Raw genomic sequence first — 19,737 nt, 5'->3', positions numbered from 1 at the left:
CTGGCTGCCCCGTTTTCTTATGCACACTTTTTCTACTCTTGAGACATCGTCTCACTAAATAGCTGACTTGGAACTAACTTGAACTCATGCAGTTCATTTTAAATGTAATATCTATTTGGGTCACTGGAACTTCATGGTGTACTATTTGATGTCACAACCAAGGATTAACAAAATAAATGGACATCTGAATTTCTTGTAATACACCACTTGGTACCAACAATAGCTCAAGTTGGCATTTTAAATTGACCCATCTTTATTAGAGGCGAGGAAAAGTTTACTGGAATACCAGGCATAGTGACACATGCCTTTAGTCCTAGAACAGAACTCATGAGACCGAGGCGGGTGGATTGTCAGTGAATCGCAGGACAACTGGGAGACCCTGCCTCAAAAACAACAAACAAAAAATATATACAGGAGAGGCGAAGCAGTAGTAAACAGTAAAAATATCAGTTTCCCTGTGTTGAATGGGCAGCACCACCGAGAGAGAGGAGCAGCTAGTCAGCTGGTAAGGGAGCGGCTAGTCAGCTGAGTCCATACAGTCCTGCCTAGGCGCCACCCAGCGACCAGGGGAAGTCGCTACACCCCTTAGCTGACAGGAATGCTGACACTCCGAGGCCCCGAGGGCTAGTCTGGTCCGCCCAGCTGCTCTGGTAGGATCCTGGGAGGTTACAGACCCACAGAGGATCGGAGAGTTGCGGAAGGCTGCCGCTTGCCCCGCCCTTCTCTGCGCAGGCGCGTCCCTCAGGCGCCCGCCCTGCCAGATTCCCGTCGGGCCTTTGCTCGCGGCGACCGGCGCTCCTGGTGACGTCACTGGCCCCGACCGCCCTCATTGGTCCATTTCAATAGTCGCGGGCTACTTGAACTACAAGAACAGCCGGCGGGCCGCGCGCGGCTCGCGGCACTTGGGCTCTGCGCTCCTCCCTCCCGCAGCGCCTGCTCCGTGCGTCGGCCGCCAGGGTCCCGCGCAGCCCGGGAGCGGCGGGCGCCTTGCACGCTCTGCCGCCGACGGATCCGGACCGGAGCCGCAATGCCGGGCAACTCGAGACAGGCGGGCTCGGCCCTGCTCTCCCAGCAGGAAGACCAGGAGAATGTCAACCCCGAAAAAGTGGCGCCAGCCCAGCAGCCGCGGGCGCAGGCGGTGCTGAAGGCCGGGAAGGTGCGGGGACCGGCGCCGCAGCAGAGGCTCAAGACTCGGCGGGTAAAAGGGCGCGGGGGTCTGTCGGAGGGCCGGGCGGAAGCGGTCTTGGGTTTACCAGCCCAGAGGGCCAAAAAGCATGCTGAGCTTTCTAGGGGTAGTCGGGCTGCAGCCTTTGCGGTCCGGGCGTTTTTAGTACCAAATAGCCCCACGAGCCCTGCGGACCCGTGTATACTGCCCTTCAGCACTAGTGGAGCGGTCTTCCTAAAAATTCTAGGGTCATACCAAGCAGTGCCCCGCGTGTCGACTTCGGCCATGTACCTTTCCCTCCACTTTTAAAGCCAGGCATTGCAGTAGGATATAGATCCCTTCCCCCTCACCATCTGCTTCACAGATTACTACTTAAGGGAAGGACATAAAGCAAGTATTCTGCTTGGTAAATTCCGCCATTTTAGCCAGACTTGCTGTTTTGCTCCACCCTGAGGCTAAAGTTGTGAATCAGTTCTTTCCCCTAACTTTAGTCTTTGATTAGTTTGGAATTCCAATCCGTTGCATTTATAGCCTTTGTAGAAATGGCTGTGACAAATCGGTTTACTCACCTTACCTGGACTTTGACTCATGAACTTACATTTTTCTTAAGAGTATTTGGAAATAAAAGTTGGTACCCACAGGGCAAGAAGCAAAGTATTAAAAAAGAATTCCTTCTCTTTAGGTTGCGCCTCTTAAGGACCTTCCTATAAACGATGAGCACGTCCCTACTGTTCCTTCATGGAAAGCAGTCAGTAAACAGCCTGCCTTCACCATTCATGTGGATGAAGCTGAAGAGACTCAGAAGAGGCCAGCTGAGCATAAAGAAACTCAGTGTGAAGATGCCCTGGCTTTTAGTGCCGCTGTCTCTTTACCCGGAGCCAGAAAACCACTGGTACCTCTTGATTATCCAATGGATGGTAGTTTTGGTAAGGTTACTCTTTATTTTTACCAGTCCCTGTTTCTTCTTTCCTTCCCTCCTTGCTGTCTTTTTTTCCCCCTCTGAGTTTCTCGAGTATTCTTGACTGTCCTGAAACTCATACTCTATAAGACTAGGCTGGCCTTGAAATAAGAGATCCACCTACCTCTGCCTCCTGATTGCTGGGATTAAAGGCATGTGCTACCACACCAAACCTTTACCTTTTGAGACAGGATCTCAATCTGTAGCTCAGACTAACCTTGAACTCAAACCGTCCTGCCTCAGCCTCTCAAATTCTAGATTACAGGCCTGGCACCATCCGTACCTTGCTTGGCATACTCTAAAGATTGTTATTAAGCTAAAAAATTAGTTACTTGATTGGGTTAGTGATATTTTTGAGGTTTTTTTTAATTTTGCAAATTTCAGGTTTATTTACATTCAGTTTACGAATCAAAATGTCGTTTCAAATATATTTAAAATACGTAGCATTTTTAAAATTTTCACTCCAAATGTGTTCATCATAGCCATGACTAACGGATTTTACCACTGTACTTTAGCACTGATCGACTGCAGTCACCAAAATTCCTGCGGTTGATATTTTTGAGTTTTAAGACTATGCTTACCTGCTCATAACACAGTGAGTTAAGATTACTACAGTGGGCTTAGAAAGGATCACAGATCCACTGACCTATAAAAGGACTCAAATCCTTAACCAGCAGGGAGGGCACTGCTGGACAAAGCTACATCAATTTTAATTAGATCTTAAATGCCTATCTTAATATGACTTTATAAGTGTTTGGCTGAGATAATAGATTTCAGTTTTATGTATGATTCACTTCTTAACATGCCAGTCCTAAGAGTGCTCCTTGAGCCTACAGTTTTAAGCATTATATCTGCCATTCCTTTAAAACTAATTTAAATGTTTGTCAGATTGCAGGTCAGACACATGGAAGGCAGAATAGCTGCTATAGACAGCTCTGCCGGTGCTATGATCTCACTGTGGAGACCAGAGATGTTGGTATCTGTCACTTTCTACCTTATGCTATATGTGTGCCAGGGGAAGGAGTATTACGCTTGCCTGTGCTGGTACATGTAGAGGCTAGAGAGAGTACTTGACTTTGGGGTATCTTCAATCACTTTTCTATATCATTTCTTAATCAAAGGTCTCATTGGGGCTCACTGATTTGGCTAGACAGCCTGGCCATCAAACTGCAGGGAACTGAGTATTTCAACCCTTTTTCTTCTTCCCGTCTAGGGTTGCAGACAATGCCACAACATCTAGCTTGAGTGGTGCTGGGAATGCAATGCACATCTTCATGCTTATCCAGCAGGCACTGCACTGCCATTTCCCAGCCCCCCAGTTCACTTAGTTCTACTGATGGGGTAGGAGGAGGGTATGGAAACTATTATTACACAGATTCCCCTATCTCAAGATAATTTAAATGGTAAAAACTAGAGCTGAGTATATTAATGCCCAATAGCACTCAGGAGGCTAAGGCAAGATTGTCAGCCTAGGTTACAGAGTGAATTTCAGGCCAGTCTGGCCCACAGAATGAGACCCTGTTTAACAAACACCAAGTCCCTTACAGATTATAGTTAGTCTGTTTGAACATGGTATGACAGACTTGATATCTTTACTAACATTTGGTAATATATGCCATTTACCCAATTCTAGTTACTCCCTCATTGTGATCTGACTATGTCAACCTGTAGGTTCTGCGATCTCAAAACATACATAATATATATTTATTTATTTATTTTAAAATTTGATGTTAAGTACTTGTCCTAACAGAACCATTGTATTATCTACTCATCTCTTGAGGAAGATGACACGTTAAGGTAATTCTCAGTCCTCTTAGTAGCCTACTGATGTATACTTCTTTTTTGGGATTAAGGTTATCCTAGAGCTATGAGGACAGTAGCCCTAAAACCAGAATAAGATATTCAGTGTTGCTTTGCCATTAGGGTGTTTTTATCGAAAGAGATAAATACTTTGACTTTAATGTCATACACAGAATCACCCCATGCTATGGATATATCTATTGTCTTAGAAGACGAAAAGCCAGTGAATGTTAATGAAGTACCTGACTATCATGAAGATATTCACACGTACCTTAGGGAAATGGAGGTAAGGCTCTGTTCATCAAAAATGGCTAAGTGAAGCAGAGAGGCTAACGATGGACACCTGCTAACTGCTAGCAAGTTACTCCAACGCTAAACTTAACGGCTACAGTGTATGTTAATTGTGTCTTTGTGAATGGTGAAGTAACTAATCATAGTTTTAATTAACCCTACTGAGTTTTTCTTCAGGTTAAATGTAAACCTAAAGTGAGTTATATGAAGAGGCAGCCAGACATCACTAACAGTATGCGGGCCATCCTTGTGGACTGGCTAGTTGAAGTGGGAGAAGAATATAAACTACAGAATGAGACCCTGCATTTGGCTGTGAACTACATTGATAGATTCCTCTCCTCCATGTCTGTGTTAAGAGGAAAGCTTCAGCTTGTGGGCACAGCTGCTATGCTGCTAGCTTCGTAAGTCTAGCTAATTTGGTTCAAAATCATCACTCACCACTCCTTCCCCCCATTTATATTCCATTTATATTTTATTGGGTGTTTTGCCTTTGTGCATCGTGCGTATCTGTAGCACATGTGTGGTGCCTGCTGAGGCCAAAAGAGGGCATTGGGTCCCAGTCATTGTGCCATCTCTTCAACCCCCAGTTTTAACACTGACACCTTTAGGGATGGCTATGGGATGATTCTGAGTAGAGGGTGAAACTTGTTTTCAAGTCTAAAATATAAAGCTTTCCAGATCTGGATTTTACATGCCTTGAATGAGAATACATTTTATCACACTAGATGAAGAGTTTGAAAGTATGGTTCTTCTACAATAAAGTGCTTTCTGGAGTATAAACAAATTCTTCCTTACATCAGGAAATTTAAAAAAAAATTGTATTCAGGAGACAAATCAGAAGTCCCTTAGTGATTTGGGCCTATGAATTGGTTTTTAATCATCTCAGCTAGAGATGGCAGTCAACTGTCAGTGGGAGTGTGGTTGGTGGAAGTGAGTAGAGTACAGTCTATGTAGACAAGACCTTCTTTTGAAAAAACTCATTTACAACTTCTTTTGTTATAGAAAGTTTGAAGAAATATACCCCCCAGAAGTAGCAGAGTTTGTGTATATTACGGACGATACCTATTCCAAGAAGCAGGTTCTGAGAATGGAGCACCTTGTATTGAAAGTCCTTGCTTTTGACTTGGCTGCACCAACAGTAAATCAGTTCCTTACCCAGTACTTCCTGCACCTGCAGCCTGCCAACTGCAAGGTAGAAAGCTTAGCGATGGTAAGTCCAGTTTGGGGTTTGTTTTAGGTTGCAATTAGGGGCAAGCCCTTAGTTTCATTGTATAACACTGCTTAAGAGAGAAAGTATTTCCAGATAGTTAATGCTCCAATACACAGAAAATCCTATAGCCCTCTATATCTGTGGGCTCTGCGCATATGGAATCAATGAACAGACATTAAATGTAACTGCCTATGTACTGGATAAACACATATCAATCGATCTTTTTTGTATTACACGTAATATTGTACTAGTGATATGCATGTAGCATTAGCTTATGAAATGGCATATGTAAGAGACTTGAGTATCTGGTGTCCGTGGATAAGGGCTGAGAGGTCCAGGAGAGAATTTTCCAATGAAGGCCCAAAGATGACCATTCCAGAAAGGCACTAACTAGTGGTTTAAAGAGAACATCCTAGTAGCTGTTTTAAGTTATTAGCTGAGAATAGAGCAGAACATTGAAATAATTTTCCCAGGGCTGGTACGGAACCAGTGAGAGTACCCAAGACAATAGAAACTGGTCAAGAAGCAAGGTTTTGAATCTGAGTCTGATGTGTGACTGTAAAGTTGTTTTGGTTTTGGTTTTCATTGCAGTTTTTGGGAGAGTTAAGTTTGATAGATGCTGACCCATACCTCAAGTATTTGCCATCGCTTATTGCTGGAGCTGCCTTCCACTTAGCTCTCTACACAGTCACAGGACAAAGCTGGGTATGTATTAACTGTTGCCTTCACAAGTATTGGTGTTCTTTGTCTTAACCTTAAACTTGCATTTGAAAGCTCTGCTTCTAGAGTCTGAGTCACCTGCTGCGAGCAGGGGAAGTAAACAGTCAAAAGAGTGAGCTAAAATGTGGGGGTTGGCACTCTCGGAGGCAAAGGGGAGGGGTCAACATTTGGAATGTAAATAAATTTATAAAAATTAAAATTAAAAAATGTGTCAAAGATTAGTGCCAACATTTAGATCAACTGTGAGTTCATGGTCAGTGCCCTGTGCTGTTACTAAAAACTCAATGGTTGTCTCTTTGTAGCCTGAGTCATTGGTACAAAAGACTGGATATACCCTAGAAAGTCTTAAGCCTTGTCTCATGGACCTTCACCAGACCTACCTCAAAGCACCACAGCATGCCCAACAGTCAATAAGGGAAAAGTACAAGCATTCAAAGTAAGAACCATATTCTTTACTGACTAAAGGATAACAGTAATATGCCACAGCCACCTCAGTAAGATCTTATGTCAACATAGGAAGCTTTTGTGCCTTTGCATCTGGTAAGAGATGGGTAAGGGAACAGATATGTGTCCTAAGTATCAAATGTTTTTAAACTCATTAGTCTAATCAAATAAAAGTAGCATTTCTCCAGTCTTGGGACGCATAAATTGTTTGTTCTGTGATCTCCCCGATGAATGTTTACTAATAGGTTTTTATTTCCTCTGCTTAACAGATATCACAGTGTTTCTCTTCTCAACCCACCAGAGACACTAAATGTGTGAGAGTGAAAGACTGAAATGGAAATCGCTCAGAGTTCATGCTGTACAGTTTTTATCTTTGGTTTTAATTTCACAATCATTTCTGAATGTAGATGGTATAGCCACAGACAAATTATGTTATCCATTACTTTTAAAATGGTTTTAATTTGTATATCTTTTGTACATGTGTCTATCTTAGATTTTGGCTAATTTTTAATTGGTTTGTTAACATTGGTGCTGCCAACTGTCAAGATAATAAGAATAAATTGATTTGGAAATCTTTGAAAGTGATAGATAATTTGGCTAATTTTAATTGGTTTGTTAACATTGGTGCTGCCAACTGTCAGGATAATAAGAATAAATTGATTCAGAAATCTTTGCAAGTCAAAGTTAATTTGAGGCAAAAAGAATGATGTCACTTAAAAAAGCTAATTTGATTTGTTTTATTGTTGAGGGTGGGGTAGGGAAAGCTTTTTATAAAATAAAATATTTCAGGGAAAGATGCCTTCAAATTTTGACATTGATTTTAATAATTGTAAGCAACCAAACCAAGTTTCTGACTTGGTTATAAGTAACCAAAAGTAGATGAATCTGTTTTCAGTGTAGCAGAACTCATTCAGAGCTCACATGTTACAGTAGTTTATGGAGACATTTTATTTACCAACTTTTACAAATAAGGTTTTACATGAATTGGGAAGCTTTTATGCAACAGAAAAGTTTTCCAGAAAGTTTATTCGAAGCATAATGTTAAAGACAAAACAGTTTATTAAGTTCAGCTCATAATAGATTTTCAAATAAAAAATATCCAGAGCTGTTAGCACTGAGCAAATACCCTCTTATTAGTTATATATATATATTTTATATATATATACATACACATCCACACCACTTTAGCTTAATTAGCAGTTCTCTTCTTTTTCCTCCTTTTCCCTTGACTTTTACTTGGTGCCTTCTGGTTTGCACTGGTCTGAGCTCTGTGAATAAAGTAATATAACAGCTCACTGTACCCCCATCTGTCCTGGATTAGACCACTTGGACCATTTTATAGAACTACGGCCAGTTTTTAAATGTATATTTGAAAGAGACCAGAAATTTGTTACCTTATTTTTTTTGGACTCTTCTCTGGCTCCAAAATAATCATTTCTTCTTCTTCACTATCTGATAGCACTATAGGGGCACCTTTAAGAAAATTCCAAAAAAGGAGTTTACTACTTGACCACATCAGAGGTCCTAATGCTCCCATTTCCAGGCTAACTAAAAGCTCAACTATGCTGCCTGGAGGCTGATACATACTCTTTCCAAATCTTACCCTATTCTAAGTAGCTCCTCGCAGCTCTGAAAATTTGTAAAAACTGATGTTTTCTGTAAGCTTTTTCTTTTTTTCTTTCTCTCCCAGAGGACATGTAAGCTAGGATGTTCTTGCTACCAGAGCTGACCATGAAAACTGTAGAAAACTGCTTTTTTGCCATTTTTCTCTTGAACAGTAATTATATATGTGTGTAAATAAAGCTTGCAATTTAACCCTTTGCCCATTTGGCTGGCTGTGTGTTTCACTGCTCGGGATTCTTTTTTTTTTTTTGTTTTTGTTTTTTTTTTGTTTTTGTTTTTTTTCGGAGCTGGGGACTGAACCCAGGGCCTTGCGCTTCCTAGGCAAGCGCTCTACCACTGAGCTAAATCCCCAACCCCGCTCGGGATTCTTAAAACCAGAAACAAAGGCCTCTGAAAAGAGGTATACACATGTGCAGAGTGAGATGATAAGAAATAGCATCACTAATCCTAATTAGGCTCTTTACCTTAAAATACCTAGTTACCTAATTCATTTTTTTCTTTTTTTTCTTTTTTTTTTTTTTTTTTTTGGAGCTGGGGATCGAACCCAGGGCCTTGTGCTTGCTAGGCAAGCACTCTACCGCTGAGCTAAATCCCCAACCCCCCAGTTACCTAATTAAACCAACACTGTTCCCCTGTCAAAACAATACCACCAAAGGCTTACGTAACAATTCCCTTTTATGAAGGCAGGCAGAATGTTCTCTCAGTGCATATTGCCATGAGTTCTGGTAATAGCACTCAGATTTGGGGGCTTGGGGTGGTCACAATTGCCTGCAACTCTAGATCTGGTGCCTGATTAGCCTTCAAGGCACTCATAAAATCTGTAGCACACATATAGTAAGTCTTTTAGCATGTACTATACAAGAGAACCAGAATTCAGTTCCTGGCATCCATATTGGGTTGCTCATAACTTTCTGGGACTCCAGCAAGTTCCTCTGAACTCCACCCTGGCATACTCAAGAACACATCTAGCTTCTAAAGAATACTATACCCTAAAAAGATGGTCACTGCTACCAATGTGGCCACACCTACTAACTTCAGACAAGCCACATTTAAAATGTTCAACATTACGAACAGTAGTGGCTGCTACCTTAGCCAACGTACAAAGTAACATTTCTTACCACAGATAATTGTACTGAGCAGTACTGTGCCATCATAGTTTGTTTTGAAGTTTTGTGTGTATATGTGCTGGCACCCACAGGCCAGAAGATGGTCAGTTTCCTTGGAGCTGGAATTAGGAGGGCATTGGATCCAAACTCTGGTTACCATGATTGAGCATCAAGTATCACCACAGCTGAACCACCTTTCTGGCCCATGTCAGGAGCTTTTTTATATTTGAAGTGAACTAAACAAGGCTGTTGTCAGGACGAAATCTTTAAGAAAAATCTTAAAATGCTCATGGATATATTTTTGTTTGTTCTTAAGACAGGATCTCTAATCCTGCTGCCTGAAACTCCCTATGTAGAACAGAGATTTTTTTTTTTTTTTTTTGCCTGTCTCCATGGTCCTGGTATTAAAAGTATATGCCACCACACCTGGCTACGTGTAATTTTTAAAAATTGTTCAATTAAAAGTATCACTAGTATGCCAAAGCATACCACCAGTTCACAAAAATAAAAACATTCTTTTAGAACTAGTATTAATAGTTCCTTTAACTTCAATCATTTAATTTAAATTTAGTTTAATCCCCTTCAAAAACAGGAAATATCCCTATATATGATCTATAATCCCCATACCCCTCTACATATTTATCTGTAGTTTAAATATCTCAATTGTAGCTGTCTCTGAACACATTAAAAGCATTACCTACCTTGGCTCCCAATATCAGAAACTTCTCCCGTGTCCATCTTTGTATCATCAAGAATGACAGTTTCATCAATGCCACCTTCCTCCTCCTCTTCCTTCTCAGAATCTTCAAGGTCACCCCAGGAGTTTTCTATTCCCTCTCCAATCTGGGCAGTTCCAGGAGTCCACAGCACAGGTTTAGAAACACTTCAACAAGTTCAGAAAACTGACTATCTGCAATGGTTAATGAGCTACTGAGAAGAGATCAGGTTCCCTCTAAGACGCTTCCTGTGTTCCACAGCTCAAGAGCAACTGCACATGATCTCAAGATTACACAGCAATGCATAAAGAACTTGGCCATGTCATTAATATTGAAGTACCACTTCTCAAAGGGAAATTAAAGGGAAAGGGGAATACAACCAAAACCGGAATGAAACCCAGGGTCTGCCTTAAACATAGTAGAAAAGTGCAGCACCAAGGAGCTACATCCCCAGCTCTAAGTTGGTTCTTAAAATAGAAAAATGTACAGTTTTTAGAGATAACGAAGAGAAGATAGATGTTACACTATCAACTCAATTTGGGGTATCTTCCTCTTATAGTACGAGTTCCCCCAAAACAAAATTCAATATGCACACTATAACCTTAAAAAACAAAACAAAAAAATTACGCATCATATTACTGTAAAAAACCACCCAATAAAGATACACCTCTGGAGGAGGTTCGGCTTCCGCAATAATTTCTTCTGCTTTCTCTTCTATGTTGGAGGTATCAATAGGGGCCTTCTCCATTTTAAATGCTGTGATTCTCTGATTTGCTATAGACTCTGCAAAGCCAAATTTTCCACCTTCTTTCCTATAGATGGGTTTTTGGTAGTGGTTGTTTTGAAGATTAAAAAAAAAAGAAAAAAATTAATATTTTGTCTTTGAAGAAATAGACTTGCTTCATTACTAGATTTTGGGTAGCTTTTACTAAACTTGAACCAGCCTAGAGTCACTTGAGGGAGTACCTTGACTGTTAACTATGAAGGAGTAACCCCACTGTGGGAGGCACCATTCCCTTGACAGGAGGCCTGGGCTAAGTAAGAAATGTAGCTAAGCATGAGCCTGTGAGCCAGCAATCAGCATTCCTCTGGATCTGGTATGCCTCCCTGGCTCTGAGTGAGTTCCCTGATTAGAGGGAATGCTACATGCATAGCCAGGAGGCCTAACTCCAGGTTCCTCACCACCAGTGGACAGTGATCTGGATGTGTAAGCTAAATAAATCTTTTCCTCCCCAAAGTTGCTTTTGGTCAGTGTTTTATCACAGCAACAAGAATCAAACTAGAATACTACTATAGTTATCAAGACATAAAAGTCATAATTATTTATTGAACCTCTGCTTCACATGTGTGAGGTACTTGGAAGTACATTCTCTAATCCTCAAGTCAGTTATAGCAGAAGGCACCAGGCTCCCACAGAACAAGAAAAACACAGAAGTTGCTTAAGGTAACAGGAAGTTGAGCTACGAACCAGCATGTGTACTCTATTAAGTTATTAGATTTTTCTTTCATAAGAACATATTAACTTTTAAAGACAACACTTCTGTGACTTTTTAGAATAAGAATAAAGTTTCAACTAAACACTAGTGTGTACAACTGAGAGTAACTAAGTAAAGAGCAAGTGTAAAATTATATGGCTGCCCTTGGGTGAGAAAACCTTAGAAAACACGAATTTAAAGAACATATCATTTTGAAAAATTATACTTACCTAACTCTCTGGTCATTTTCCAAAGCTTTCTGTATTAGCTCTGTGATTTCTGCTACTTTCACACCAGCTATTTTACTGCACCTGAAAACCTGTTTATAAATACGGACTGTTACAGACAACAACCAAACAGCTTTTTTTAATAAACCCAAAACCATGACGTCAATTTTCCACCTTTACAGTTTGAGCATTTCTTTTCCAAATACCAAATTAAGGCACAGTAAATACAACTAAGACAAAACATGAAAATAGTACAGAGACAACAGATAAAATGTGTTCAGGAATGCAGACGTCCTTTCTGTGACAATAATCCACAGGAATCAATAGTGGTTGCAATCCTAGTACCAATGGTGCTGGTGACAATAATGGAAATCACTGACCACTTTGTATCCAGATGCCTACACACTAACGCTTCAGTTGCATCTATGGTGCCAGCAATAATTTCCTAATGTACAGATACACTGAGACCCAGAGACAAGTCATTTGCCCAAAAGCTATAAACTTCAGTTACAATATGACTTAAACCTCTCCCTAGCATTTAATATTTATAATAGATGTTACATGGCACCCTATTTTCTAATATCCTCCATGTGATCCAGATATGTGCCTGGGTTTGAGTATCACTGCTGGTTTTATCCAAACTCCAAAAGTAAAATTTATTTTTCTCTTAATTTTTCCATTTAATGCTTAAAAATAGTAGTTTGATTCTTTGTTCACTGGCCTGGGTTCCTTACCAAATCCTAGAAGGGCAGTTCTCAACCTGTGAGCTCCAACTCCTCTGGGGTGTGTGTATGTGTATGTATGTGTGTGTGTGACATTTCAGATATCCTGCATACCAGATATTTACATTACAATTCATAATAGCAACAAAATCAGTTATGAAGGAGCAATGAAATAATCTTATGGCTGGGGTCATCACAACATGAGGGACTGTTTTACAGAGTGGCAACATTAAGAAGGTTGAGAACCACTGTCCTAGAGGACACATACAGGGAGAGGCAAGGAAAAACAGGACACCTCATGCCCACTTTGACATTACATGGCCATGTGATGACTGTACTGAATGCTAACATAACTAGTCTTAGTCAACTATAGTACCCTGTGGCTTCTGGTTAAAGGATACTTTTAACAGACAGGAACCTAGTGCATCTGCCTTCTGAGGAGCTTCATCCAGCAGCAGACCCACTGCCAAACACCAGGCAGAGTCCAGGGAGCCTTGTGGAAGAGTGGCAGATAGAAGTAAGCAAGTTGGAGGGGTGAAGGACACCACAGGAAAACCCAGAGTCAACTATCCTGGGACCATGGGGACTCAGAGTCTGGGCAACTGACCAGGTGTGATGGGTTGTACATGCTTGGCCAAGGGAGTGCACTATTTGGTGTGGCTTTGTTGGAGTAGGTGTATGTGATGATTTGCATATGCTTGGCTAATGGAGTGGCACTATTAGATGTGGCCCTGTTGGAGTAGGTGTGTCACTGCGGGTGTGGGCTTTAAGACCCTCATCCTGGCTGCCTGGAAGTCAGTCTTCCACTAGCAGCCTTCAGGTGAAGATGTAGAACTCTCAGCTCCTCCTGCACCATGCCTGCCTGGATGCTGCCCCGCTCCTGCCTTGATGATAATGGACTGAACCTCTGAACCTGTAAGTCAGTCCCAACTAAGTGTTTTTTTTCTAAGAGTTACCTTGGTCATGGTGTCTGCTCACAGCAGTAAAACCCTAACTAAGGCACCAGGGAGCATGCAGCAGGTGGACCTAGGCCCCTACACATTTGTAGCAGATGTGCAGTTTGTTGTTCATGTAGTTCCCCTAACAAGTGGAACGGAGGCTGTCCCAGTCTCTGCTCTCTGCCATTGGGTGTGCTGGCCTGACTTGGACTGCCTGGTTGCGGCTCAGTAGGAGAGGATATGCCTATTCCTGCTGGCACTAGATCCCACAGGGTAGGGTGGTACCCAGGGGGATGGGGTCCCCTTCCCTAGTGAGAAGGTGAGGAAGAAATGGGAGGAGGGATTTGTGTAGGTGAAACTGGGAGGAGAAAAGGGAAAGGGCTGTGATTAGGATAAAAAGTGAATTTAAAAATGAATAAATAAAAATATTTTTAAAAGATAATTTTAGAAAAGAAATCACACTAAAACTTCTGAAAAGAGACCTCTTACAGGAAACTGGCTACAGCACTAACCTGGTCTTTGAGCAGCATTATCCCACCACTAGACTGAATCGTACAGATTTCTCGATGCTTGTTCATGGCGATCACCAGCAGGCCATCCATCACTCGCTCTTCACGCTCATTGGGGTCCACCAATAAGTATGTTCTGAAACACATGTTAAACGACCCTGAACATATCTGAAGCTGAGTGCTGTGTCTAGGAGAATGGGTTTGTCTTATTTTTAGTCAGCATTCAAAGTCAATACTGAAGGGTTTGAGTCACTTCAGCTCAATAGCTCCAGTTAAATGCAATCTGTGTCTCTGGCCATTACAATGAAGTCACAGTAAATTCAGATAAAGAATGAGAGAACATTAGTTTGGTTCATTTTACAGTGGCACTGCGGTCCTGCCCTCTAAGTTCTAGAGGCTGCCTGCCTCTGCAGTGCCCTTTTCCTGACAGAGAGTCACCTACAGTGACTAACAGCTGGAACTGTTTCTCCAGTTCTTACGCATGGCAGTTTCTCCTGAAGATCTAAGAATCACACTTACTTAGAAGCACATTAGACGGTTGTATAAGCCTCCCCATTTTATACTGTGAGAATTTAACAAGGAGTTGTGAAGAAAAGGCTAGACAGTTGAAAGAAGCAAGTTTTCTGGTTTGCGAATCATTTCCCCTTGCAATGGGCTCCTGGAATTGCTCCCTGAACTATGCCTCACACTGCCAATGCTCTACTGGTCCACAGCAACCCTTACCCCAAGCACAATCTCAATTGAGCCCACACATAATCCTCAAGGCATTTATCTAGCTCAGGGAAGGGTTTTACTATCTAAGTATGCTGTGAGCAGAAAAACAGTAAGAGATACATTTATAACAACTGAATGTCAGTTCTATTAAGAAAACCCTTACAAAGATAGGAAGAAACCAGTGACCGGTGGAATACTAAGGAGAGCAGGTCTGTGCAGATCTGAACAGAGCATAAAGTTCTTAGCTTGGAGCTGATCTAGCTCAGCTGTTACACACCATACACAAACCCAGAGCCCAGTCCCCAGCACTATTTAAACCAGGCACAGAGACACAAGCCTGTAACCCCAGCACTTGGGAAGCAGAAGCTGGAGAATCAGAAGGTCACAGTCAACTCAGATACATAGAGAGCTGAGTTACAAGACCCAATCCAAGTCCCAGACATACTTACATTTTCAACCCCGGACAAGATAATACTTACCCTTGCTGGAAGAAAGCAAAACTGACACAGATGGGCATATGGTGTATGCTCAAAGGCACAGGATCACGCTCCTCAGGGGTATACTGTTTCAGAAGAAAAGCCCAAAGTCTTAAAGTCAGCAAATGAGAAAAATACAAAACACTAAGATAGGAAATACTTAATAGTGGGTAACTAAATAATGTCTTTTATAGTTACCTGTGTGACTCTGACAACTATGTGCCTACTTAAATTTTTATGATGATAAATACCAATCTCATGACTAATCCTCTACCCCAGAGCTTCATTTCAGTAGCCTTTTTAGGAAGGTACACATCCAGTGCTACACAGGAGCCCTTGGACTTCTGAGGATAAGGAGTCCACCTCCGTGTAAACTAATCACATTCTCCGTTTTTAGCTTCTTTACGCTCTCCTTCCTCTGTAGCACTGTTCTTGCCGCCAAGCCTTCAAATTCTGCTCTGGCAAAATGCCTCAAAAGAGCATTCTCAATGGCTACTCAGAAAACTTGGGCATTAGATGGTTCCCTTTGCAGCCCAGGGCTCTAACAGTACACTTTCATTATTCTATCATGCAATATATAAATCAAAACTGACCGCCCTGGCAAAAAGAGAAGCATAGCATGGAGCACTGGTTCTCCCGGTGATCCCGGGATGAGCATGAGAACCACCTGGGCACTCTGAGTTAGAGTCTTAGCTCTTAGGTCCTACTCTATCCTCCTCTCCAAGAAGAACCTAGTGGTGTGTTGGTAACAAGCCCTCCAGGTATTCTCACAAACTGACACATCTACTTTGTTAATAAACAAAGGGCCTGAAGAAACATGAAAATCTGGCAAGCCTCAGGCCTTTTGGGGTAATATAGGCCTCTCATGCTGACCTACACAGAGACCAACCATTTCTCTAGTAATCAATCCAAAGAAAGAGCCATAGTTCTATTATAGAAAAACAAGCAGGGTCATGTTATTATTGACAGACAATTCTGTGAGAGAATGTGAAATTTCCATTTGCGGTTTTTGTCTTGTGAACAAAGACTAGAATCAACCTAAATTCTGTCTACCATATGTCTCCACTACGAACCACCTGTCTGCACATCTAGGATACCCATCATAGGAACGATTCTGATCTGAACCCTGGAAGCTTACCAATGTTACTTCTTCTCCTTGGACAGAGACATCGGGTCTTCGGAAGTGACACAAGGCCACGATTGCAGCAATGCTAGCAGCATCAATAATATTTCCATCATGATTTAATAAATGTAGGTCTACACGTATCTGCCAAACCTGAAAGTGAATTCAATACAAAAATAAATCCCAACTGATCGTGACCAATGGCCACTGGGAAAGTAATACTGCACACAGTTATTTTTTTTTTTTTTTCAGAGCTGGGGACCGAACCCAGGGCCTTGTGTTTGCTAGGCAAACGCTCTACCATTGAGCTAAATCCCCAACCCCGCACACAGTTATTTTTAAATATGCAATTAATCCTTCTGGTTTGTCCAGTAAAATATGCAGTTAATTTTACGAACACTTGAAGTAGTAATAGTTAACTTGTCTATGCGACTCATTCGAAAGACTGAGAATATGCACATAAAGGAAGCATTCCAACATCTGAAACTTATGTTTTTAAAAAACATTTATTTTTACTTTTCATCTATGCACATTTGCCTGCACGTATGTATGTATATATGTATGTATGTACCACACTCACACCTGGTACCCCAAAAGACTAGAAGTACAGTTACAGGTGGCTGTGAACTACCATGTTAAGTGCTGGCAACTGATTCTTCTGCAGTGTTTCCAGATCCTGATTATGTTTTAATTCTGTCTGAATCAACAGTATTCGTTGTGAAACTTCTGAGCATATGTCCCACCTTTTCACCAGCGACAACACAGAGAGATTCAGTGTCTATGCACTTTGAATTTCTTAGACACCTTTCCAAGAGCCGATTCAGCTTCACCAAGAGATCTGACTGCCTATGGAAATAAGAATGAACTAACGTCATAAACTTCAACTGTGGGCATTAGAACAATGTTTCACTGATGGTAAAGCTCTTCTACAGCTAAAGTAGCTTAATAAAGAGTGAGATACCTGCCAGGTTCAAAAGCTGGAGCAGCCATCTGAGAAAGCTCAAGGTTAAAAAAGAGAATACCTTCTGTTGCCCTATTGAGCTTTGGAGAAACAAGTTCACAGGAAACCTGTCCGAGGACTCTGCAAAAATAAAAGGTGCAAAGCGGTCAACTAAACATTCTTTTCAATTAAAAAAAAAAAGTGAAGAAATCTAAAACACACAAACAAACAAACAAACAAACAAAAATTCTAAATAACACAGTGTGACTTAAGAGGAAGAAATTACATACAGAATGTCATAGACTGGGGCCAGCAAGGCTGCCTTCACACACATAATAGTGCACATACACAATAATAAAGTTTTTTAAATGTTAAGTAGATTTCATGCAAAAATAAAAAAATATTGGTATACATAAAATAATGACTGAAAGGAAAACTCTTCTTACATCACTTGAGAATAAAAGGGAAACCGAGGCTTACTGATGACACAATCTATACACTCCTCACACTAGAAAATGAGATATGCAGATAAACTGTGTGATCTGTGTTAGCTGTCTACATGATTTAGAAAGGTCACACGGAACGACGATACTCATACAGCAGAAAGCACTTGTTGAAAGTTGAAGTGTTAGCACAAAACTAAAAAGGCTGGCATTAAAGAAACATATTTCTAAACAGACTTTTAAAACGCATGTTTGGACTTCTGAGCTGCTCGGTAAACAACAGAGTCAGTATGTTGTAATTTTCACACTTCCGGTTGCACTATCTAACTTGAATCCCATTACCTTGTTTTCCCCAGTTCTACAATACAGCATCCATAATCCGTTCCGAATGAGATCCTGATGTTCCTGTAATCATAGGTTTGTCTGCCATCCAGCCGCTGTAAACAAACATCATTTATTCCTTTAACATATTTATGAGTAGCAACTGTGTGTGTCTGATCCTGGGTTCCAATGTCCCCGCCACTGAATACTAGTGGAGCTTGAGGCTCAAAGGAACTGGCCAGGGTAAAATACTGGCCTGAGGCTTGGGGAATGGGCAGAGTCCACACTGGGAACCATCCGAGTCCACACCACAGGTCGAACTGACTATGAATCCACCGGTAACCCGAGTCTACTCCCAAAGCCAGCGTGTCCACCCCGCAGGCCTCGCACCTTCTTCTCCTCAATTGCACGGAGCAGGAAGCGGCGCTCGCAGTTGGAAAGCGGCGTTTCCTTCATAGTGGCGGGACACGCAGAGGAAGAACCGCACCGAGACAAATCCACACACCGGCTTCTTCACGGCGCGGAAAACCGACGTCATCATCCCGGCGCAGGCTCAGGGGGCGTGGTGTGGGCGGGACTAGAGATCGGGTCAGCTGCGGTAGCTAATCTAGGAGAATTTCCCGGGTTGATCGCGGCATCGCAGTGGAGATTAGCATTTGCAGCACCGTCCTGTTCCTACATTTTATTGAAATAGAATCTCACTCTATGTCTGACTGAATTCAACAGACTTAACTATCCCTACAAGTCGAAACAGTTCTTCGGGGGTAGGAAGCAAAAGATTTCCCCCAGCTCTTGGCTCTGGTTGTCTACCATCTTCCAATCGGGATTCCTTGGCACTTCACCACAGAGATAGTATACAGAGGATGCTGACTTATGTCAGAGAAAGCTGAAAGGGTGGTGCGAATCGGTGGAGAATCCTTGTAAAGGCTTGGGACGAATGGTGAGGACCAAAAAAGCTGGGAGGATGTAGCAGACTGAAAGTGATTCACATGGGCCCTGAGGACAGGAATAGAAATGAAGTGTAACTTCACTGACTGGAACCTCGTTTACTGCTTATATCTCATTTTAAATCGACATGCTTATTTTTACAGAAGGAGACGTGTCCTCCATCTGCCGGCCAGTGTCCTGGTTCACCCACATCAAGAGATGGTATTTGGCACCATAGGCAACAGTGAGGTAGCAGTAGGTGGCCCTTTAGTGCCCAGGTCGCCTGTTCCTCCTTTTTTGTTGTTTTTTAATTTTATTTTAATTACAGAGTCTCGCTGTGCATCAGTGAAACTAACAGAGATCCATCTATCCCTACAAAGTTGTAACAGCTCTTACATGGGTTTAGGAAGCAGGGATTTCCCCAGCTCTTGGCTATGGCTAGCTAGGAGCTTCCAGGCTGACCCAATTATTGGGATTTGCAGCAGCAATGCTACAGCTCTTGGCCCAGGGTCTGAGACCTTGGCCCCAAAGATTTAACAACTTTGAAACTTTCCAGTTGTCGGGGCTGTATTTTCTGGTCACGCTCTCTGTTCTCTCCAGCTGTCCTTTCACTGCGCTGCCTTTCTTCCCTGTCGGGGCTGCTTTTGAATTATTCAGCTGCTGCTTCCATGCCAGGCCTTGCCATTGTCTCAGCTTGGCCACCAGACTTCACAGCTGCTGCTGCCTTCACCACAATGCTGCCCCAGCTGCTTTACCGCTTGCCCCCTCAGTTCTCAGAACAGAAAGACAGGAAAAGCTCACTTGAGAGAAAAGTTTCCTTGGGTCAGATGCTCCAAAACCAGAGAAGACAACACAGGATAGCACCTTCCAAGTAGCTCACTAAGTGACT

General features: G+C 42.1%; 2 protein-coding genes across 5 annotated transcripts; one reads left to right on the top strand and one right to left on the bottom strand.

Moving 5' to 3' along the window:
• Positions 1 to 884: 884 nt before the first annotated feature.
• Positions 885 to 8,408, top strand: Ccna2 (cyclin A2). Of its 3 annotated transcripts, none has more exons than XM_087614263.1 (9): positions 885 to 1,198; positions 1,848 to 2,091; positions 3,019 to 3,099; positions 4,097 to 4,209; positions 4,392 to 4,615; positions 5,217 to 5,424; positions 6,016 to 6,129; positions 6,447 to 6,580; positions 6,858 to 8,408. In XM_087614263.1, the coding sequence occupies exons 1-9, from the start codon at positions 1,028 to 1,030 to the stop codon at positions 6,904 to 6,906; spliced, it is 1,338 nt and encodes a 445-aa protein (XP_087470389.1). In that variant the 5' UTR covers positions 885 to 1,027; the 3' UTR covers positions 6,907 to 8,408.
• On the bottom strand, positions 7,518 to 18,451 carry Exosc9 (exosome component 9). 2 transcript variants are annotated; one of them, NM_001025406.1, is given in 12 exon segments: positions 7,518 to 7,856; positions 7,983 to 8,061; positions 10,019 to 10,200; positions 10,699 to 10,845; positions 11,739 to 11,827; positions 13,908 to 14,040; positions 15,098 to 15,180; positions 16,233 to 16,370; positions 16,961 to 17,063; positions 17,179 to 17,298; positions 17,943 to 18,037; positions 18,312 to 18,422. In NM_001025406.1, coding segments are annotated over 12 exon segments (1,314 nt in total). In that variant the 5' UTR covers positions 18,378 to 18,422; the 3' UTR covers positions 7,518 to 7,777.
• Between the last annotated feature and the right edge of the window lie 1,286 nt (positions 18,452 to 19,737).

Source organism: Rattus norvegicus, chromosome 2 (assembly GCF_021556685.1).
Source record: "Rattus norvegicus strain SHRSP/BbbUtx chromosome 2, alternate assembly SHRSP_T2T, whole genome shotgun sequence".
NCBI lineage: Eukaryota > Metazoa > Chordata > Mammalia > Rodentia > Muridae > Rattus > Rattus norvegicus.
The sequence above is the reverse complement of the archived record's forward strand: the minus strand, read 5'-3'. Positions and strand labels throughout refer to the sequence as shown.

Excerpts from the sequence above, each read along its gene's own strand:
- Ccna2 (XM_087614263.1), top strand. The coding sequence starts at position 1,028 with ATGCCGGGCAACTCGAGACAGGCGGGCTCGGCCCTGCTCTCCCAGCAG. Across the intron at positions 1,199-1,847 it reads AGAGGCTCAAGACTCGGCGG|GTTGCGCCTCTTAAGGACCT; the intron begins GTAAAAGGGCGC and ends CCTTCTCTTTAG. Across the intron at positions 6,581-6,857 it reads GAAAAGTACAAGCATTCAAA|ATATCACAGTGTTTCTCTTC; the intron begins GTAAGAACCATA and ends TCTGCTTAACAG.
- Exosc9 (XM_087619098.1), bottom strand. The coding sequence starts at position 18,377 with ATGAAGGAAACGCCGCTTTCCAACTGCGAGCGCCGCTTCCTGCTCCGT. Across the intron at positions 15,181-16,232 it reads AAGGAGAAGAAGTAACATTG|TATACCCCTGAGGAGCGTGA; the intron begins GTAAGCTTCCAG and ends CTTCTGAAACAG. Across the intron at positions 14,041-15,097 it reads TTTGCTTTCTTCCAGCAAGG|AACATACTTATTGGTGGACC; the intron begins GTAAGTATTATC and ends CATGTGTTTCAG.